The sequence below is a fragment of the Rhinopithecus roxellana genome, chromosome 12 (genome assembly GCF_007565055.1).
Source record: "Rhinopithecus roxellana isolate Shanxi Qingling chromosome 12, ASM756505v1, whole genome shotgun sequence".
Classification (NCBI taxonomy): domain Eukaryota; kingdom Metazoa; phylum Chordata; class Mammalia; order Primates; family Cercopithecidae; genus Rhinopithecus; species Rhinopithecus roxellana.
This window is the reverse complement of record NC_044560.1, coordinates 110,087,172-110,109,867: the sequence shown is the minus strand read 5'-3', so window position 1 is coordinate 110,109,867 and position 22,696 is coordinate 110,087,172. Positions and strand designations below refer to the sequence as shown.

Genomic DNA, 22,696 nt, shown 5'->3' with positions numbered 1-22,696 from the left:
ATTCTGTTCTTGAAAGGCAAAAAGAAGTGTGTCTCTGCAGAGCACAGAGGCTGGAGAAGCTATGCCAAATGCTGATGTTGGCTCCCTGTGGGGAGAGAGGGTCTGGGAGGATGGGCTCCTGCTGTTCCCCTCTGTCGGGCTGGTGTGGTTCACTTTCACACTTTTAGAATCAGGAAAAGAGTGGTCGATGTTATTTTGGCAAAGACTCAGCAAAAAGCAGGAAATCGGCCGGGTGCGGTGGCTCACGCCTGTAATTCCAGCACGTTGGGAGGCCGAGGTGGGCAGATCACGAGGTCAGGAGATCGAGACCATCCTGGCTAACAGGGTGAAACCCCATCTCTACTAAAAATACAAAAAGTTAGTGGGGCGTGGTGTTGGGCACCTGTAGTCCCAGCTACTCGGGAGGCTGAGGCAGGAGAATGGCGTAAACCCGGGAGGTGGAGCTTGCAGTGAGCCAATATAGCGCCACTGCACTCCAGCCTGGGCGACACAGCGAGACTCCATCTCAAAAAAAAAAAAAAGAAGAAGGAAATCAGAGGGATCCTGGGATGGAGACAGGTGTGGCTGGAAGGGGGATGCTTTCTATGTGAGACAGGGGCGCAAGAGGGCTGGGCACTGCCTGGTCAGGGGCTGGGGGTCTGGAGCAGGCAGGCCAGGGGCAGTACCTGTGTTGTCAGGCATGGTGGCTTGATCCGTGTTCCGTTCTCTCTTCAAGGCGATGTTGCCGAACTGCAGAACTGCTGAGACCATCCGCAGCATGGCTGGGGACACAAGGACAGAGGTCACGTGTGGCTCTGGACCCTGATGTGTGGTCTTAACTGGCCCTTTAAAAATGTAACTTAAAAAGCTTAAGGCAAACTATATCACCACCCCTCAGCTTAAAATCCACTTGTGGGCTGGGCATGATAGCTCACACCTGTAATCCCAGCACTCTGGGAGGGCGAGGCGGGAGGATCACTTGAGCCCAGGAGTATGAGATCAGCCTGAGCAACAGAGCAAGACTCCATCTCAAAAAAAAAAAAAAAAAAAAAAAAAAAAAAAAGGCCGGGCGCGGTGGCTCAAGCCTGTAATCCCAGCACTTTGGGAGGCCGAGACGGGCGGATCACGAGGTCAGGAGATCGAGACCCTCCTGGCTAACACGGTGACACCCCGTCTCTACTAAAAAAACACAAAAAACTAGCCAGGCGAGGTGGCGGGTGCCTGTAGTCCCAGCTACTCGGGAGGCTGAGGCAGGAGAATGGCGTAAACCCGGGAGGCGGAGCTTGCAGTGAGCTGAGATCCGGCCACTGCACTCCAGCCCGGGTGACAGAGCGAGACTCTGTCTCAAAAAAAAAAAAAAAAAAAAAAAAAGAATCCATCTTTGACACTGGGCAGGCCTTGAAATGCGTGAACAAATCAGTGAATTCTGGTTTGAGTTTATTATACCTGAGGTTTGCCCTGTCGCTATGATACTTAACCAGTGTCTGCTTACGTTGTGTATTTTGGGAAACACTGCAAATAGAATGTAAAAGGACTCAGGGAAATGAACGAAGGTCTACAGTGATATGGAACGACTTCTACCACAATGAGTGAAAAATAGGAGGTGAAGAATGCTGTGTGCGGCTTACTGCTATCTATGTGCAAAAGGGGGGAAGTATAAAGTATAGTGGATTCTTGTGACTTGCACTGGTTAGCATAGGTTAGCATAGGTTTATGAATGTAAATACGTATGCACAGCACACATACAGAAAAGGACACATATTATAGATGTCCAACTCTAGGAATGTTTACAAAACCAATGTGTCTGTGGAACTGGCTTCTCCAAAGCCCCCTTCCCTCACTGGACACGGATGAATGTCACAAACACACGGTCAAGAGAAAGAAGCCAGGTGAGAAAGTGCGCACCATGTGATTCTATTTGTAACAAACCCAAGAAGAGGCAACACAACTCTATACTCAGAAGTTGGAATAATGGGTGGGCACGGTGGCTCATGTCTGTAATCCTAGCACTTTGGGATACCGAGGTGGACAATCACGAGGTCAGGAGATTGAGACCACCCTGGCTAACATGGTGAAACCCTGTCTCTACTAAAAATACAAAAAAAAAAAAAAAAATTAGCCAGGCATGGTGGCGGGCACCTGTAGTCCTAGCTACTCGGGAGGCTAAGGCAGGAGAATGGCATGAACCTGGGAGGCAGAGCTTGCAGTGAGCCGACATCGCGCCACTGCACTCCAGCCTGGGCAACAGAGCGAGACTCTGTCCCAAAAGAGAGAGAGAGAAAAAAAGAAGTAGTCAGAATAATGGTTACCTTGAGGGGGTACTGGTGGTGGGAAGGGACATGGGGGGCTCCCAGGTGCTGGATATACAGAGCGTTACCTCCCAAAACTCCCCCAAGCTGGATGCCAAGGGCTTGTGCTCATTTTATTGGTGTATATACTATACTTCAACACAAAGGTGGCTTAGAAAAAGGTGTGTGTGAGTGGGGTTGGGAGGTCGGCATTTCTTCTGGAATACTCCTGCCAAAAACATGTAACTAGAATGTCATCGCAGGGAAACAAACCCAAATAGAGACGAAACAACCAGTCTGTAATCTTCCAAAGTGTCAAAACCATGAATGATAAAGACAGACTCAGGAAGAGTTCCAGACTGAAGGACAGTAAAGAGATGTGGGCCGGGCGCGGTGGCTCACGCCTGTAATCCCAGCACTTTGGGAGGCTGAGGCGGGCGGATCACGAGGTCAGGAGATCGAGACCATCCTGGCTAACACGGTGAAACCCCGTCTCTACTAAAAATACAAAAAATTAGCCGGGCGTGGTGGCGGGCGCCTGTAGTCCCAGCTACTCGGGAGGCTGAGGCAGGAGAATGGCATGAACCTGGGAGGTGGAGCTTGCAGTGAGCCAAGATTGCACCACTGCACTCCAGCCTGGGCAACAGAGCAAGATTCTGTCTCAAAAAAAAAAAAAAAAAAAAGAGAGATGTGATGACTAGGAAAAAAAGAGAGCAAGAGGGCCGGGCACAGCGGCTCAAGCCTGCAATCCCAGCATTTTGGGAGGCCGAGGTGGGCGGATCACCTGAGGTCAGGAGTTCAAGACCAGCCTGGCCAACATGGAGAAACTGTGTCTCTACGAAAAATACAAAATTAGCTGGGCGTGGTGGCGTGCACCTGTAACCCCAGCTACTCGGGAGCCTGAGGCAGGAGAATCACTTGAACCCGGGAGACAGAGGTTGCTGTAAGCCGAGATCGGGCCACTGCACTCCTGCCTGGGGAACAAGAGTGAAACTCCATCATGCACAAGAGAGAATTTTTTTTTTTTTTTTTTTTTTTTTTTTTGGAGCTGGGGGACAACTGGTGTAAGGTCTGTGGACTGGATAATAGTACTGTGCTGAAGTCGATTTCCTGGTGACACTGCGGGTCTGTGGTTGTGTAAAAGAATGTTCTTAGGAAATACACACTGATGTTTTCAGAGGGGGTGGCAGGATGAATAACAGCCCCCAACAATACCCATAACCTAATCCCTGGGACCTGTGAATGTGATCTTCCATGGCAAAAGGGACTTTGCAGATATGATTAAATGAAGGATCCTAGGCCGGGCGCGGTGGCTCACACCTGTAATGCCCGCACTTTGAATGGCCAAGCCGAGTGGATCACTTGAGGTCAGGAGTTCGAGACCAGCCTGGCCAACATGGTGAAACCCCCATCTCTACCAAAAATACAAAATATAAGCTGGGTGTGGTGGTGAGTGCCTATAATCCCAGCTACTCAGGAGGCTGAAATGGGAGAATTGCTTGAACCTGGAAGGCGCAGGCTGGAGTAAGCTGAGATTACACCACCGCACTCCGCTCCAGCCTAGGCAACAGAGCTAGACTCCATCTCAAAAAATAAAAAAATAATAAATAAATAAATAAATAAATAAATAAATAAATAAATAAGGCCGGGCGCGGTGGCTCAAGCCTGTAATCCCAGCAGTTTGGGAGGCCGAGACGGGCGGATCACGAGGTCAGGAGATCAAGACCATCCTGGCTAACACGGTGAAACCCTGTCTCTACTAAAAAATACAAAAAACTAGCCGGGCGAGGTGGCGGGCACCTGTGGTCCCAGCTCCTCGGGAGGCTGAGGCAGGAGAATGGCGTAAACCCGGGAGGCGGAGCTTGCAGTGAGCTGAGATCCGGCCACTGCACTCCAGCCTGGGCGACAGAGCGAGACTCCGTCTCAAAAAATAAAAATAAAAATAAAAATAAAAATAAAAATAAAAATAAAAATAAAGAAGGAAGGAAGGAAGGAAGGAAGGAAGGAAAGAAAGAAAGACAGACACATCCTCACAGACCCACAGTGCATCTGGCCCAGCAAACTTAATGATCATTCCTTAACATCAGCTTAGACCCCGTCCAGACCTGGCTTCCCTCAATGGCCTTTAAAATGGCCTCCTGGCCGGGCGTGGTGGCTCAAGCCTGTAATCCCAGCACTTTGGGAGGCCGAGACGGGCGGATCACAAGGTCAGGAGATCGAGACCATCCTGGCTAACATGGTGAAACCCCCCCCATCTTTACTAAAAATACAAAAAACTAGCCGGGCGAGGTGGCGGGCGCCTGTAGTCCCAGCTACTCTGGAGACTGAGGCAGGAGAATGGCGTAAACCCAGGAGGCGGAGCTGCAGTGAGCTGAGATCCAGCCACTGCACTCCAGCCTGGGCGACAGAGCGAGACTCCGTCTCAAAAAAAAAAAAACAAATAAAATGGCCTCCTGCAGTTGGCTTACGAAGCTGTGTTTGTGCCAGGCCCTGGGGCGCATCTGATGCCCTGAGGACTTGGCAGTCAGCTCTTGTTGCTGACATCAGACTCGCCCATCTCTAGCAAGCCTGGCCTGCGGACGCCTCATGTGAGAGGCCAGCACGCCTCCCTGTGTCCCAGGCTACCTGCTGAACCTCTCAGCATGGCATTTATGATGCCAAGGGTTGGCAGGTGGAGATGTGAAGTGGGGAAGGAGATGGATGGACACCCTGCCTTGACTGGCCCCAAATGTTTTCTGCCTTGGGCTCCCTGTGGGTGACACTGAGGTGTCGGCCTCTCTCTCTGGATCATGGGCTGGCTTTGGGGTCAGATGTGGATTCCACCACGGCACTGTCTCCTCCTCCTGAATTGGGGTGAGTCCTAGGACAGGACACCCCACCTCCCTGACCCTCTGTCTCTTGTCAAAAGAAGAGTCTGTGAAAAAGTGACCAACTCTACCCCTTGTAAGCAAAACACAGAAAGCAACTGTAATGAGAGCTCATTCATCCGCCACATCACCAAACACAAAACAGCTTCCAGCCATGGTTGCTGTGTGCAGGTGGATACACAGGTGCTCCCCGTATATGGCTGGAGGAACTGGAAACTAGCGCCACCCTGTGGATGGCGACGAGGTAGATTCTCTGCAATTTAAAACATGCTCATGGCGGGGCGCGGTGGCTCAGGCCTGTAATCCCAGCACTTTGGGAGGCCGAGGCGAGTGGATCACAAGGTCAGGAGATCGAGACCATTCTGGCTAACGCGATGAAACACCGTCTCTACTAAAAATACAAAAAAATTAGCCGGGCGTGGTGGCGGGCGCCTGTAGTCCCAGCTACCTGGGAGGCTGAGGCAGGAGAATTGCGTGAACCCGGGAGGCGGAGCTTGCAGCCTGGGCCACAGAGCAAGAATCCGTCTGAAAAAACAAAACAAAACAAAAATGTCCAGAATAGGCAAGTCCGTAGACACAAAAAGCAGAGGAGTGGTTGCCAGGGGCTACAGACAGGGCCTGGAGGAATAGCTAAGGGGTGTGTGTTATCTTCTTGGGCTACTGAAAGTATTCTAAAAGTGACTGTATGATAGATGCACAAATCTGTGAATATACAAAATTCTATGGAATTGCACAGTTTAAATACGTGAATGGTGTGACGTGTGAATTATATCTTAAAGCTGTTCGATTCTTTTTTTTATGCTGAACACAAACAAGAATCACAAATCTCTCTGGACATGGCATTTCATTTCTTTTTTTTTTTTTTTTTTCTTTTCTGTTTTTGAGACGGAGTCTTGCCCTGTGGCCCAGGCTGGAGTGCAGTGGCATGATCTTGGCTCACGGCAACCTCCGCCTCGCAGGTTCAAGGGATTCTCCTATCTCAGTCTCCCGAGTAGCCGGGATTACAGGCATGCACCACCACACCCATCTAATTTTTGTGTTTTTAGTAGAGACGGGGTTTCGCCATGTTGGTCAGGCTCGTCTCGAACTTCTGACCTCGTGATCCGCCTGCCTCGGCCTCCCAAAGTGCTGGGATTACAGGTGTGAGCCACCGCACCCAGCCGGCATTTCATTTCTAAGAATTGTACCTACAGGTCTGTTTCCACTTGAGCACAAGAACCTCCTTACAAGGATATTCACAGTCGCTTGTTTCTTTTGGACCCAGAGTCTCACTTTGTCGCCCAGGCTGGAGTGCAGTGGTGTGATCTCGGCTCACTGCAGCCTCCACCTCCCAGGCTCAGGTGATCCTCCCACCTCAGCCCCCCAAGTAGCTGGGAGTAAAGGTGCACACCACCACGCCCAGGTAACTTTTTGTGTTTTTTGTAAAGACGGGGTTTCATCATGTTGCCCAGGCTGGTCTCAAACTCCTGAGCTCAAGCAAGCTGCCTGCTTTGGCCTCTGAAAGTGCTGGGATTACAGGCGTGAGCCACTGCGCTGCCTTAGCATTTTTTTTTAATTGTTCCAATCGTAAGGGAATGGAGACAACCTAAGGCTCTATCTGCAAGGGACTGGTTGAAACAATCATAGTTTATTTAAACAATAAAACCTTACGCAGCTGCAAAAAGGAGTGAGGTCCACCTATACATTTTGAACCAGAATTATGGCCAAAATATACCAGTCAGTAGGAAAGGGGAGTGGGTGGGTGGAGGGGGAGGGTGGTCCAGAGCATCCTTCCATGGGAGTGATGAGCTGAGTAATTTGTGTCTTTGTTTTGGGGTTTTTTGAGATGGGGTCTCATTCTATCACCAGCCTGGAGTACAGTGGTGCAATCGTAGCTCACTGTAGCCTCCTGCTCCTGCACTTAATCCTCCCACCTCAGCCTCCCAAGCAGCTGGGACTACAGGTGTGCACCACCACACCTGGTTAATTTTTTTTTTTTTTTTTTTTTTTTTTTTTTGAGACGGAGTCTTGCTCTGCTGCCCAGGCTGGAGTGCTGTGGCCAGATCTCAGCTCACTGCAAGCTCCGCCTCCCGGGTTCACGCCATTCTCCTGCCTCAGCCTCCCGAGTAGCTGGGACTACAGGCGCCCGCCACCTCGCCCGGCTAATTTTTTTGTATTTTTTAGTAGAGACGGGGTTTCACCGTGTTAGCCAGGATGGTCTCGATCTCCTGACCTCGTGATCCGCCCGTCTCGGCCTCCCAAAGTGCTGGGATTACAGGCTTGAGCCACCGCGCCCGGCCTTTTTTTTTTTTTTTAATTTTTAGTACAGACAGGGTCTCACCATATTGCTCAGGCCGGTCTTGAACTCCAGGCCTCAAGTGATTCTCCCACCTCGGCCTCCCGAAGTGTTGGGATTACAGGAGTGAGCCAATGATGAGCTGAGTATTTAACTCCAGCACTGCCTGGCCCAGACTAAACTAGGCCAGAGTGCTGGGCCAGGGTCCAGGGGGGTCTCCAGTGGAAGGGTAGGGAGCCAGCCAGCTGGAGCAACCAACATCCAGGAAGTTTTTTTTTTTTTTTTTTTTTTGGATGGAGTCTCGCTCTGCTCCAAACTGGAGCGCAGTGGTGAGATCTTGGCTCACTGCAACCTCTGCCTCCCAGGTTAGTGATTCTCTAGCCTCAGCCTCCCGAGTAACTGGGACTACAGGTGCACACCACCATGTCTGGCTAATTTTTGTATTTTTAGTAGAGACCAGGTTTTACCATGTTGGCCAGGCTGTTCTTGAACTCCTGACCTCAGGTGATCTGCCCACGTCGGCCTCCCAAACTTGGCATTACAGGCGTGTGCCACTGCGCCTGGTCGGAACTTTTGAAATCGCTTCAAGTTTTTTTTTATCACCACAGTGATGTTGACAGCTGAATATCAGCTGTGGGGCTAGAGAATACCATCTCTTATAGAAAAATAATACATGTCTTTTCTTATATTCCTAAAATATTTCTGGAAGGAGACACAAGAAGCTTAACAGTGGGGATCTAGGGCCAGGGAAGAGCGGGAAGGCTTGGTTTTGTCACATTCAGGTTATGTCACTACACGCATAGGTTGCTGCAAAGTTTTCATTTCTGAACTCCAAAAATCAGAGCTGCTGCCTGCACCCGCCACACAGCAGGGCAGCTGCCAGGAGGGTCACATGAGCTCATGGGGACAAGAGGCCAGGCAGGACCTAAGAGGACAGGCTGGGAGGCCCAGGTCCCCATTGCAGCCACAGTCTGAATTTGTGTGCCAGCTGCCCAGCTGCAGAGTCATGCAGGCTGGGGAATTATGCAACCATGGTTGGGAAATGCAGCGGGGTGGGTGTGGGAGAGGCCCGAGACCCTGTGTCAATAGGCCACAAGAGGCCCTGCTGTTTGCAGCCTGGGTAGACAGCCAAGCTACGCTCCATTTCCAGCCCTTCCAATCCGGCCCTGGAGCCAACAATAGCTCCTGGGGCCTCCCACAGCGCCAGAGGCCAGAGGACAATTAGACCCAGAGGCAGCCCTGGAAACACCTAAAGGTCTTTCTTTGGAGAGCTTGGTTAAAAGAATCATAGTTCATGCAAACAATGAAACATTATGCAGCCTCTGAAAAGGCGGAGGTCCACCTACGTACTTGTTACGGATTGAATCATGTCTACACCACCCCCTCCTAAAAAGGTATGTTGGGGATCCAAACCCCAGGACCTCAGAATGTGACATGATTGGAAACAGGGTCATTATGGATGTAATGAGTAAAGATAAAGTCATACCAGAGTGGGGTAGGAGGCCAGGTGTGGTGGCTCATGCCTGTAATCCCAGCACTTTGGGAGGTCAAGGCGGGAGGATCACTTGAGGTCAGCAGTTCAAGACCAGCCTGGCCAACTTAGTGAAACCCCGTCTCTATTAAAAGTACAAAAAAATAGCCGGGTGTGGTGGCGCACGCCTGTAATCCCAGCTACTTAAGAGGCTGAGGCAGGAGAATCGCTTGAACCTGGGAGGTGGAGGTTGCAGTGAGCTGAGATTGCGCCATTGCACTCCAGCCTGGGCAACAGAGCGAGACTCCATCTCAAAAAAAACCAAAAAGCTTGCGGGGGGACGGGGAGTGGGGATTTTGGACCCAGATGCACACACAGGGAGCTGCCATGTGAACACAAAAGCAGAGATCAGGTGATGTGACTATGAACCAAGGAACGCCAAAGATTGCCAGAAAACTACCAGGAGCCCAGGGAGAGGCCTGGAGCCAATTCTCCCAGGATGAACCACCCTTGCTAACACGATGATCCCGGGCGTCTGGCCTCCAGAACCACAAGATGATCAATTTCTGTTGTTTTAGGAACTTGGTTTGTGGTACTTTGTTAGCCTAAGCAAACTAATGCAGCACTGAAACAGAGCTGCTGTCAAAACATGCTGTTTGGCGAAAAAAGTGGGGGCACAGGCTGGGCACAGCACCTCATGCCTGGAATCCCAGCACTTTGAGAGACTGAGAAGGGTGGATCACCTGAGGTCAGGAGTTTGAGACCAGCCTGGCCAACATGGTGAAATCCCATCTCTACTGAAAATAGAAAAATTATCCAGGCGTGGTGGCGGGCGCCTGTAATCCCAGCTACTCGGGGGGCTGAGGCAGGAAAATTACTTGAACACAGAAGGTGGAGGTTGCAGTGGGCTGAGATCGTGCCACTGCACTCCAGCCTGGGCGACAGAGTGAGACTCCATCTCAAAAGAAGAAAAAAGGGGTCGGGCACAGCACCCTGACACGGGGGTGATGAGCTGAGCACTTAACACCAAACGACCAGTGCCGCGCAGCCTGGGCCAACCTTGCAGCCCTGGGCCAGCATCCTGGGCTTTCCCTAGCCCCTCAGCAGCCTCCTTCTGGTCTCAGCACCACCCACTCCAGCGTGTCCCTCACATGGCCCCCAAGGGGTCTTCTTGCTCCCAGAGCTGACTTTGTCCAGCCCCTGCTCCCAGCCCTCCCACAGCTCCCCAGCATCCCAGGATAAAGTCCCAACCTCCTAGGCTGGTGTTTGAGACTCCCCACCCCTCTGCAGCCCCACCACCAGAAGTATCAATCCCTCAAATATGCTGCCCCTTTCCTGCCTCAGGGCCTTTGCACAGGCTGTTCCCTATGCCAGGAATGCTCTTCCCCCACATCTCCAGCGCTCATTTCCTCACTTCCTCAGGACTTCGCTCCAACATCCCCATCTCAGTCCGCCCTCCCCTGAGCCCCTGCTTAAAGCTGTGCCCCTCCCTCCCCAGTCCCCTGGCTTATCTTTCTCCATGGCACTCACGGTCTTTTTTTTTTTTTTTTTTTTTTTTTTTTTTTTTTTTTAGACGGAGTCTTACTCTGTCACCCAGGCTGGAGTGCAGTGGTGCAATCTCAGCTCACTGCAACCTCCACCTCCTAGGTTCATGCGATTCTCCTGCCTAAGCCTCCTGAGTAGCTGGGATTACAGGTGCCCACCACCACGCCTGGCTAACTTTTTTGTATATTCAGTAGAAACGGTGTTTCACCATGTTGGCCAGGCTAGTCTCGAACTCCTGACCTCGAATGATCCACCCGCCTCGGACTCCCAAAGTGCTGGGATTACAGGCGTGAGCCACCGCGCCCAGCTGCACTCACAGCCTACTAACAGGCCATGTGATTCCTTATTGACTTGGTTGGGGGCTCTCATTTTGTCAGCTTCCCCAAGGCAGACATGTCTGTGAGTCTCATGTCCTGCTCTGGCCCTAGTGCCTGCACCCAGTAGGTGCTCAATAAACACTTCAGCAAAGAGATCAGGGCATCATTGGCCAGGTCCCTGGCTCTCCGTGGGTGCCCCCCCACCCCTGGCCTCCACGGGGCTCACTCACAGATGATTTCCTCGTGGGTGAATCCCAGGACCCGCAGCGACTCCAGCGTCTCCTGGAAGAGTTCTCGCTCCTGGCCGGGAGAGGATGATGGCCCGTTGGTCAGGAACCGGTACTGGGAGCAGGGCTCGAGGAGGAGGTCGGCTATAGGGGCAATGAGTGGGGTCAAGGTCAAGGGTGGGCTGTGGAGTCGGACTCATCCTGGATTCATTGGTGGCAATCCCAGGATATGCCACAACCTCTCTGTCAAGTGGGTGGAGGCCTTTCTCACAAGTGTGGTGGGAAGGATTGGGGGTGGAGTGGGCGTTTAGCACCTATGAAACCACCACTCTCTCTCTCTCTCTCTTTTTTTTTTTTTCTGAGACGGAGTCTCGCTCTTGTCGCCCAGGTTGGAGTGCGGTGGCCGGATCTCAGCTCACTGCAAGCTCTGCCTCCCGGGTTCATGCCATTCTCCTGTCTCAGCCTCCCGAGAAGCTAAGACTACATGCGCCCGCCACCACGCCCGGCTAATTTTTCTGTATTTTTAGTAGAGACGGGGTTTCACCGTGTTCGCCAGGATGGTCTCGATCTCCTGATCTCGTGATCTGCCTGCCTCGGCCTCCCAAAGTGCTGGGATTACAGGCTTGAGCCACCGCGCCCGGCCTAAAAAATTTTTTTAAAAGGCTGGGTGCGGTGGCTCACACCTGTAATCCCAGCACTTTGGGAGGCCGAGGCAGGCAGATCACGAGATCAGGAGATCGAGACCATCCTGGCGAACACGGTGAAACCCCGTCTCTACTAAAAAATACAAAAAACTAGCCGGGCAAGGTAGCGGGCGCCTGTAGTCCCAGCTACTCGGGAGGCTGAGGCAGGAGAATGGCATGAACCCGGGAGGCAGAGCTTGCAGTGAGCTGAGATCTGGCCCCTGCACTCCAGCCTGGGCAACAGAGCAAGACTCCATCTCAAAAAAAAAAAAAATTTTTTTAGAGACAGGGTCTTACTCTGTCGCCCAGGCTGGAGTGCAGTGATGCAATCACGGCTCACCACAGCCTCAAACTCCTGGGCTCAAGCAATCCTCCCACCTCAGCCTCCCACATAGCTGGGACTACAGCTGTGTGCCACCACGCCCAGCTTATTATTATTATTTTTTATAGAGATGGAGTCTCACTATGCTGCTCAGGCTGGATTGGAATTGCTGGGCTCAAGCAATCCTTCTGCCTCGCCCTCCCAAAATACTGGGATTGCAGGCATGAGCCTCCGCCCATTTTATACCACTCCTCTTTGCTCCCTCCGCAGGGACTTTCGAGTCTCTAGAAGTGCCCAGAGCAGGCATGGGCCACTGGTTGGCAGAAGCGGTGGGGCTGAAGGCCCAACTCAGCACAAGCCATGTGAGGCAGGGGCCGGCGCCCAAGGACATGCGGTCTCAAAGGCCACAGTGAGTGGGAACCTGGATGAGGAGGGGCTACATGGCCGCAGGAGCCAGGAAGCGGCCTCAGCCACCAGGAGGAAGGAGCCAGGAGCAGAGGGAGCCGCAGGGCAGTGCCAGCCACTGCAAACAGGAGCCAAGGGCGCTTGGGCAGCCAGAGGGCAGGAGGAGCAGGGAGCAGGGACAGGAGGACTTCCGGCAGGAGCCGTGGCCTCGGAGCCAGAGCAGAGGGGAGCACGAGGCAGCAGGAGCCGAGAAGCAACACAAACCAGCGTCGTCAGGAACCAGGAGGAGCCTCAGCAAAGCCGGAGTCACCCGCCGGAGTGAGGAGAAGCCGCGCGAGAGAGAAGCCACGGAGCTTCGGAAGCGAGCGTGAGCAGGAGCCACCAGGCGGCGGGGGGCTGCGTGGCCTTGACAGCGGGCGCGAGCCAGACCAGGGACAGAGCTGGAACCAGAGCGCAGCAGAACCCACCGTGCGACAGACGCCACTACGCAGCGAGAGCCGGGGCTGCGGAAGCCTCATGTGAAATCGGTGTTTGACGGAGATTAGAGCCCCCCCGTCTTGCTTCCTCCCCAGAGGGGGCCACCCCGAGAGAAGTGGTGCCCACCCTCCCCCGGGTGAGCAGGGTGAGACGGGGCGGCACTGACCTTTGAGCTGCTCTCCAGCGCCCCCCAGCAGCTGGTAGAAGATGTGGAAACTGCACTCGTCCTTGGCCTGGCGGATGGCGCGCGACTTCTCCAGCAGGTCTGGTCACAGCGAGTCAAGGTGCTAGATAGGGGGGAAGGGAGAGCCCCGACGCTGCCAGGCCGCTACAGGAGCCTGCCCTGCCCACGCTGCCTCCTTCTCTCCTGTGGAGCAGTGGAGTCGTTCACAGCCCAGGCTAGTGACTTTGCCACTAACTCGATGAGCAGCCGTGCTCATGTCACGTAAGCACTTGTGCCTCAGTTTCCTCATCTACCTGTTCAAGGGGCTCAAAAATAACACCTTTATGAGACCTTCCTCTCTCTCTCTCTCTCTCTCTATCTCTCTCTCTCTCTCTCTCTTTTTAGAGACAGGGTCTTGCTCTGTCTCTAAAAGACTCATCAACCCTGTGGGTGCGGTGGCTCACGCCTGTAATCCCAGCACTTTGGAAAGCTGAGGCAGGTGGATCACCTGAGGTCAGGAGTTCAAGACCAGCCTAGCCAACATAGCCTAGCCAACATGGTGAAACCCTGTCTCTACTAAAAATACAAAAATTAGCCAGGTGTGATGGCAGGTGCCTGTAATCTCAGCTACTTGGGAGGCTGAGGCAGGAGAATTGCTTTAACCTGGGAGGAGGAGGTTGCAGTGAGCCAAGATTGCGCCACTGCACTCCAACCTGGGTGACAGAGTGAGACTCCATCTCAAAAACAAAACAAAACAAAACCCTCACTGATCCTGGATGAGTTGCTGTGAGGATAAATGACTTACTGTGCATGAAGCACCCTGAACAATGCCTGGTTCAAAGTTACCCGTGGGTGAGAATGTCTCCTGCCATTTGTACTCTCCCAGCCTCAGCTTCCCCATGCAGATACATCAGCTCCCATCTTCAACTAGACTGTCTCTGCATGCTCTCCCTCCTAAGAAAGTCACGTGTCAAACTTACATATTAAAAGGTGGCAAGACTCTTGTTTTTTGTTTTTTAGACAGGGTCTGGCTCTGTTGCCCTAGCTGGAGTGCAGCAGCACAAGGCACAGCTCACTATAACCTCGGCCTCCCCAGCTCAGGCGATACTCCCACCTCAGCCTCTTGAGTAGCTGGGACTACAGGTGTACACAACCATACCTGGCTAATTTTTAAATTTTCTTTATTTTAGTAGAGATGAGGTCTCACTATGATGCCCAGACTGGCCTCGAATTCCTGAGCTCAAGCGACCCTCCAGCCTTAGCCTCCCAAAGTGCTGGGATTATAGGCATGAGCCACTGCACCCAGCCAAGACATCTTAGAGTAAAACAAAACACCAGACACTTTGCTTAACCCCTCAAACTCCTGGCCTCAAATGACCCACCTGCCTTGGCCACCCAAAGTACTGGGATTACAAGCTTGAGCCACCATGCCTGGTCACTAATTTAATCACCAATTGCTAATAACAATAGCTTGTTCTTGAGTGCCTGCTATGTAGCAGGTGCTGTGGCCAAGCATTTAACTCCAAAATCCTCCAAACCCCTCTAGGGTAGAGTAGGTTCTATGTTCCTTCTCCTTCTACAGAGGGAGAAACTGAGGCAGGGAATGGCCAAATCACGTACCCAAGTCCCCAGAGTCTCCAAGTGGCAGAACTGGGATTTGAACCCAGGTTGGTACGATTTCTTGGCCCATCCTCTTCATTTCTGCACTCCCAGAGTGCCTGTGTTTTATTGTTTAATTTCCTTTAAACACCCATATGCCGTCTGAACAGAAAAGGGTGAACACAGCCGGCCTGAGATGCTCCCCTGGAAAGGCCTGCTGGCCAGGTGGGCCCCTGGCTAACGTCTGGGGACCTGGATTTCAGGAGGGTTCCAGCATCCTCTAACAGGATGAGAGGGGTTCGCTGGGCCTAAAGGGTTTGTGCAAACACCGTGGTTTACACTGATCACCTGCTTTCCTCCTGGGAGTGTGGAATTTAGGTTCATACTAAGGGCGGGGGGTGGGGGTGCAGGCAGGGATGTGACCAGCCCCCAGTGAAAACCCTGACACTGAGTCTCTCTGCGCTTCTCTGGGACAGCATTTCATCAGTGTTGCCCCACCTGGTGTCCCGTGTGCCTCTGCTGGAGACGGTTCTAGGAGCCTGTGCCTGGTCCCCGGGAGACATGGCCCCACGTGCCTTTTCCCTTTGCTTACACTGCTCTATATCATTTCACTGTCATGGGTCACCATGAGTGCCACTGCAGGCTGAGTGCTGGGACTCCCCTTATGGCTGAACTGGGTGGACACCAACCCACCACCCCATAGCAAGTCTGTACTGGCCTCATACACACCAGAAGTCCCACCCTCCCCTCCCCATGCAGATGCTGCCTGAGCATCGGGTCCCATCTGAGTAGCAGGGAGGGGGTCCCTGCGGTGGGAGGTGCTTCCCATACTCAGTGCTGTCTGAAAGGCTGCCCCCCTCGGCTGCCACCCCCATGGACTGTGACAGGATACAGGTCTCAATGTTGGCGCCCACGATGTACCCGGCAACGTCGAAGTTGATGCGGATGAATTTGCCCTGGGAGAGACCAAAGTGGGTGGGCTTCAGCGGAGGGTCTCCTTCCCTGCTCAGACCTGAAGAACAGCCCAAACCCCACACCCACTGCTCCCAGAGCTGGGGCTGCCTCCGCACTTCCTTGCTCCCTCTACCTGAACCCCATCCTATGGTGAGTCCCCAGCGAGGGACCCCATCGGAATTCAAGGTCTTGGCTCCTTGGACTTCTTTCCCCAGCCCCCGGTCCCCAGCTGCTCCTCCCTTGGAATCAGGCACCCAGCCTCCAGCCCATTCTCCCTCAGACCCAGGGATCCGGGCCCCCAGCCCCTCTTTCCTCAGACTCAAGAGTCCAGGCCCCCAGCCCCTCCTCCCTCAGACTCAAGAGTCCAGGCCCCCAGCCCCTCCTCCCTCAGACTCAAGAGTCCAGGCCCCCAGCCCCTCCTCCCTCAGACCCAGGGATCTGGGCCCCCAGCCCCTCCTCCCTCAGACTCAAGAGTCCAGGCCCCCAGCCCCTCCTCCCTCAGACCCAGGAGTCTGGGCCCCAGTCCCTCCTCCCTCAGACTCAAGAGTCCAGGTCCCCAGTCTCTCCTCTCTTAGACCCAGGGATCTGGGCCCTCAGCCCCTCCTCTCTTAGACCCAACGGTCCAGGTCCCCAGCCCCTCCTCCCTCAGACCCAGGAGTCCAGGCCCCCAGCCCCTCCTCCCTCAGACTCACGAGTCCAGGACCCCAGCCCCTCCTGCCTCAACAGATCCACATGTCTTTTCCCCTGAAGTCCACTCCCAGGTTCCCAGTTCCTATATCCCTGACACAGCCAGCACTGCCCACCCCTGGCACTCACGAATCGGGAGGAGTTGTCATTCTTCACTGTCTTGGCGTTGCCGAAGGCCTCTAGGATGGGGTTGGCCTGAAGCAGCTGCCGCTCCAGCTCACCCTGCCAGGCACAGGAGATGATGCATGATCAGTGGGAATGGGGCAGGAGGCCAGGCCAGCCCAGCTCAGGCTGTGTCTCCAGTTGGCTGAGTATCTGTGTGTGAGGGGCCTTTGTGTGTCTGGGTGTGTGCCCCCTTCCTGTATCCGGGTCTTGCCCATCTGTCTATTGTGAGGGAAAGAGGGAAGCATCTCCAAGACATATTGTTAAGTGGAAACCAAATCAAACCAAGCCAAACAAAAAAACAAGTTGCAGAACAATGTCTACAATGTTATCCCATTCATAAAATATGAATTAAGGAAGAAACACCACAAAACAAGACTCTTAAATCTACAGATATATACATGTTTGTAAACATATGGAGAAAGGTCTGCAAGGATGCACACCAAACTGTCAACAGTATAAGGCACTCCAAGGAAGGGGACTGAGGGGAGGAAACAGGAATTTCATTTCATCTGATTTGTTGTTGTTACAATGAATGGGTACTCATGCGTTGCTTGTAGAAATTCTGGAGTGCAGTGGCATGGTCATAACTCATGGCAGCCTCAAATTCCTGGGCTTAAGGAATCTTCTCACCTCAGCCTCCTGAGTAGCTGGGACTACAGGCAAGCGCCACCATGCCCAATTAATTTTGAAAAGTTTTAGTAAAGATGGGGTCTCACTCTGTTGTCTAGCCTCGTCTTGAACTCCTGGCCTCAAGCAATCCTCCCACTTCAGCCTTCCAAAGTGCTGGGATTATAGACCTGAGCCACCAAACCCAGCTTAGAATTTTTAACTAAGGCAAAAATCTGTATCACCTATGTAAAGTGCTTCAAGCAGTCTGGCACATAATAGGCCTTCAGAAAATAGTGGGTTCCCAGCCCCGCCAGGCTACTCCTTGGCAGGAACCCTATTCCAAACTTCCCTCCAACCCCTTTGGTGTCAGAGCCTGGCACACAGTAGGTGCTTCGTAAATGGCAGCCTGTGTGTGTTTTCTCTCAGTCCACGTCTTGCTTGTGTTAAGATGACATGATCTAGCTAGGTGGATGCTTTGTCAAATGAAAAAAGATACACAAAGTGAAGGGCACACGACTTGGCACACAGAAGAACACAGGGCATGCATGTATTTCCCTTGCTACACTGTCCACTCTCTGGTTGTACACACGCAGCGTCTGTGGGACCCTGCTGGACATGTTTAGTAGATCAGTAATAAGTGGTAGTTTCGTTCTCTGGATTGTTTCATGTTGGTGTCTGTGGTCCGTCTGCACACACACAGCAGGGCCGCCATGAACAGCAGTGGGGGGGCAGGGGGATCCATGGCAGGTGGGACCACTGCTGCCTTGGGCCCTGTCTACCAAGAAGATCATGCACTGGGTGGCCGGGAAGGCATTAGGGGCAGCAAGACTGGAGGTGATCCCCTGCTACTCACATAAGACACGGTGCTGACGGAGGCCTGAGGAAGTCACGGGACACGAGACACGGACCAGGACACAGCACATGGAACGTGGACAGACACACAGGTGAACCGGTGATCTCGGGTGGTGGTGTAGGGGGTGGGGGAAGGGGAACTGGGGAAACCGGGTGTGTGGAGTAGGGTGGCCTGGGGGACCACACGCCTGGGTTTGAATCCCACTCTACCCCCTTTATTTAAAAAAATTTTTGTAGAGATGGAGTCTCACTGTATTACCCAGGCTGGTCTTGAATTCCAGGGCTCAAGTGATCCTCCCGCCTCGGCCTCCCAAAGTGCTGGGATTACAGGCATGAGCCACTGTGCCCGGCCCCCACTCTACCTCTTCCTGGGTGCGTGACCAACAACTGACTCACCCCTCCCATGCCTGGGCTCCTCATCTTCGGCACAGAAAAACAGCACCCACCCCACCCAAGGGGTAAGTAAGGCAGTGGGAGAACAGGGCTTGGAACAGTGGGGGGCACCTTGTAACATTCACTTAGACGACAAACCCGGCCATCATGATCACCTAAAATCAGGCTTGACACAGTAGGTGCTCAGAAAATAAAGCACCTACTAAGTACTAGGAGCCATTCCGAGAGCCAATGAGACCAAGACTGACCCTCACACCTCTGTGTCCCCCTGACTCTGCTTCCAGCCCCACCCCAGGCACACAGTAGGTGCTCAGGTGGCACAGACATCCAGGAGAAGGTCCTCCATGAGGGGAAGAGGCAATTGCGAGGAAAGCCCAAGATGGAAGGGGCGATGCTGTGGCAGGGCCCAGGGGGTGTCCCAAGGCTGGGGTGCTTACGGGGACACCCGGCTCCTTCCTGCCCTTCGGTGACGATGCCACATGGGCAAGGTACTGGATGACCTTCTTGGTGTTTTCCGTCTTCCCAGCTCCAGACTCTCCACTGTGGGGATGACAAGGGGAAGCAAAGGGGTTGGCAGTGACCTCGGGCAAGCTCCCCACCTGCCCTGCCCATTCCAAACACAGCCACGCCCCACCCGGGCCCCTCCCTCCTCCTCCAGGAAGTCCAGTCCTTCCAGATTACTCACGTGCAGAGAATGGACTGGTCCTCACGATCTGTAGGGGACAGAGTGGGGGGATGTGTCATTTGAGAGAGTCTCTAGCAGGGCCCTCTGGTCCCTTACACTCACTGCTGCCTTTTTAAAATTATTCCCAAGGAGTGAGGAAAAGCTTGGGTCTTGACGTATAACACTCCTGGATTCTAATTCCCCATCCAGCTCAGCCCCTTGCTTGCTGTGTGACCCTGGGAAAGCAGCTGCCCCTCTCTGACCTTTGGTTTCCCCACCTGTACAATGGAGACAGCCTCCCTCAACTGAACAGAATAGGATTCATTCAGCAACCTCAACATGAAACCCTACTGTGTGCCGCCTCATGCTGGGCGTGTGAGATTCAAAGACAAGAGTGAGGTCCTGTGATATAAGATGTCTACCCCAGCGCCCGCCCTGGGCCTAACACAGCCATTCCACAATCGCATGCTGACCACCTACTGAGCGCCAGGCATGGAGGGGAGTGGGGAGCTGGCAGGGTGTGTGCCCCTACAAAGCTTTCACTTAAGATGCAGGGGACGAAAACCTACAATCAAATAGCGATTAGCACTGGGAAGAAAACTAAATCAGGAATAGAATGAAGCAGTGGTTCTTAAATGGGGGCAATTATGTCCTCTATTCCCGCCAGAAGACACCTGGCAATGTCTGGGAGGCATTTTTGGTTATTACCCTGACAGAGGGGAGTTCCATGGGCACTGAGTGGGTAGAGGCCAGGGGTGCTGCTAAACACCTACCATGCCCAGGACAGCCTCCTATGACAAAGAAGCATCCAGCCCCAAATGTCGATAGACCCAGGATTCTAAAACCCTGGTGTTAGGTAATAAGAATCGACTTGGGGGAAGGAGCAGGGAAGGCTTCTCAGAGGAGGTAGCATTTCAGGTAGAGGGCACAGCCAGGGGAAAGGCTCTGAGTTAGGGATGTTTGAGAGACAAAAAGGCCAGTGAGGTTGGGGGATGGGGCAGAGATGGCAAGTGGTGTGATGGGTTTTAAAGCCATGATTAGGCTGGACGCAGTGGCTCACGCCCGTAATCCCAGCACTTTGGGAGGCCAAGGCCAGCAGATCACCTGAGGTCAGGAGTTCAAGACCAGCCTGGCCAACATAGTGAAACCCCGTCTCTACTAAAAATACAAAAATTAGCCAGGCATGGTGGTACTGCCTGTAATCCCAGCTACTCGGGAGGCTGAGGCAGAAGAATCGCTTGAGTCTAGGAGGCGGAGGTTGCAGTGAGCTAAGATCATGCCATGGCATTCCAGCTGGGCGACAAGAGTGAGACTCCGTCTCTAAATAAATAAATAAATAAATAAATAAAGCTATGATCAAAGAGTCTGAATGTTTTTTTCAGCAGGACAGGCATCCTCTGGGTGTCTTCAAACCAGGGAGTAAGCTGCATCCAGTAGGACCCCAGACTTGGCAGCCTGGTGTGGGGGACCATATGCACACGGATTCACCACCCAGCTGTCTCTCTGACTTGCTGCGTGACCTTGGGCCACTCTCTGAGGTGCTTTGTGCCTGTTTTCCCATCTAAAAAAATGGGGCTCAAATCAGCTGCCATCTCACAGGGCTGTAGTCAGAACTCAGAATGTTCAAAACACACCCAGCACAGTGCACAGCACAGGAGGAAATATAACACACAGTGTGACATACAGGGAGACGGTGGCCGGGGGCCCTGGGTTCGAATCCCACCTCAGCATACACCCACCTGTGTGACCATGGGCAGCGACTGCTTTGCTGTGTGCCTCAGTTTCCCCACCCAGAAATCAGGGACAAGGAGATAACCTATTTCATAGATTTGCTATGAGGTTAAATGAATTAATCTGGCAGAAACTGATAGACCTGCCAGGAGAAATGGATGAATCCACTATTCTACTTGGAGACTTTAATATTCCCATTTAATACTCCCATTTAATATGCATATTAAATAAGCATATTAGGCTGAGCGCAGTGGCTCATGCCTGTAATCCCAGCACTTTGGGAGGCTGAGGTAGGCGGATCACCTGAGGTCAGGAGTTCAAGACCAGCCCGGCCAACATGGTGAAACCCTGTCTCTACTAAAAATACAAAAATTAGCTGGGTGTGGTGGCATGTGCCTATAGTCCCAGCCCCTCAGGAGGCTGAGGCAGAAGAATGGCTTGGACCCGTGAGGTGGAGGTCGCAGTGAGCTAAGGTCATGCCACTGCACTCCAGCCTGGGTGACAGAGTGAGACTCTGTCAAAGAAAAAAAAAAACAACCAGCATAATATGTTTACAATATTATGCTATTTAATATACCATTTAATTTAATGTTATACTATTTAACACATTAATTTATTATACTTATTGAATATGCATATTAAAAAGGTATAGTTTATTAAATCAACATTACCCTTATATAATAAAATAAATATAAAGTATAATAAAATAAAAATGAAGTATAATAAAACAAAATAAAGTATAATAAAATAATACACTTATTGAATATGCATATTAAATAAGCATAATATTTTCACAATATTACACTATTTAATTAAATATATACATTTAATAATTTGTTCGTATTTAATATGCATATTCAATAACTATAATATATTCATATTCAGGCCCTGAGGTAGGACTGGATTAGGGATGTTTGACAGGAAGGTGGGTGAGGCTGGGGTGCGGGACAGAAATGGTGAGTGGCACAGATGGGTTTTGAAGCCATGACTGAAGGGTCTGAATGTTATGTACTATTACATGGGGTTTTTCCTTTTTTAACAAAAACTTTTTTTTTTTTTGAAACAGAGCCTCACTCTGTCGCCCAGGCTGGAGTGCAGTGGTGCGATCTCCGCTCACTGCAAGCTCCACCTCCCGGGTTCATGCCATTCTCCTGCCTCAGCCTCCCAAGTAGCTGGGACTACAGGCACCCGCCACCACACCTGGCTAATTTTTTGTATTTTTAGTAGAGATGGGGTTTCACCGTGTTAGCCAGGCTGGTCCCCATCTCCTGACTTCATGATCCACCCACCTCGGCCTTCCAAAGTGCTGGGATTACAGGTGTGAAATAGATATAATTTTTAAATGTTTAATAGATATAAACAAATAAATACTAAATATTTATTAAAATAGATGAAATATATCAAATATATAATAAGGGCATTATATATGTAATAGATGTTAATCACATAATTTTGCCAAGACTGATCTATGTTGTCATGGTGTGAATGGTGGCCCCTTGGATGGATACCCTTGTTCAGTGTACAACCTGCCCAGCTGTACACAACTGCCTTGTGCTGCCATCTGTCTAAGGGGCTACATTTACCCCATGACAATGGAGATCAGATCCACAATTCAACAATAAGTGTTGAATGAATGAATGAACACTCTGGGAATTACTGTCTCAAGGGAAATGTTCACAGAAGCCCCACACCCAACCAATATTGTTCAGAGAAAGAGTGAACAGAGATCTTTAAAGAATCTCCATACTGTTTTCAATAGTGGTTGTACTAGTTTACATTCCACCAGCAGTGTAAAAGTGTTCCCGTTTCACCATATCCACACTAACAGCTGTTATTTTTTGATGATTTAATGATGGAAAACAGTATAGAGATTACTTAAAGAACCAAAAGTAGATCTATCATTTGATCCAGCAACCCCACCCTGGGTATCTACCCAGAGGAAAAGAAGCTATTATATGAAAAAGACACTTGCACACACATGTTTATAGCAGCACAATTCACAATTGCAAAAATATTGAATCAG

The 22,696-nt window shown here is 51.8% G+C and overlaps 1 protein-coding gene across 6 annotated transcripts in view; it reads right to left on the bottom strand.

Annotated features, from left to right (window-relative positions):
* MYH14 (myosin heavy chain 14) overlaps positions 1–22,696 on the bottom strand; it is a 101,671-nt gene that overhangs the window by 62,233 nt on the left and 16,742 nt on the right. For 5 of the 6 annotated variants that reach the window (XM_010369535.2, XM_030913282.1, XM_030913281.1 and 2 more), the window contains exons 4-11: positions 18,964–18,991; positions 18,716–18,818; positions 17,887–17,910; positions 16,389–16,481; positions 15,511–15,574; positions 13,023–13,121; positions 10,973–11,113; positions 666–761 (exon numbers count right to left, since the gene is read on the bottom strand). In XM_010369535.2, coding sequence (XP_010367837.2) covers positions 666–761; positions 10,973–11,113; positions 13,023–13,121; positions 15,511–15,574; positions 16,389–16,481; positions 17,887–17,910; positions 18,716–18,818; positions 18,964–18,991 — 648 coding nt within the window. The remainder of the gene's footprint in view (positions 1–665; positions 762–10,972; positions 11,114–13,022; positions 13,122–15,510; positions 15,575–16,388; positions 16,482–17,886; positions 17,911–18,715; positions 18,819–18,963; positions 18,992–22,696) is intronic. The other variant, XM_030913285.1, reaches the window with a different exon arrangement.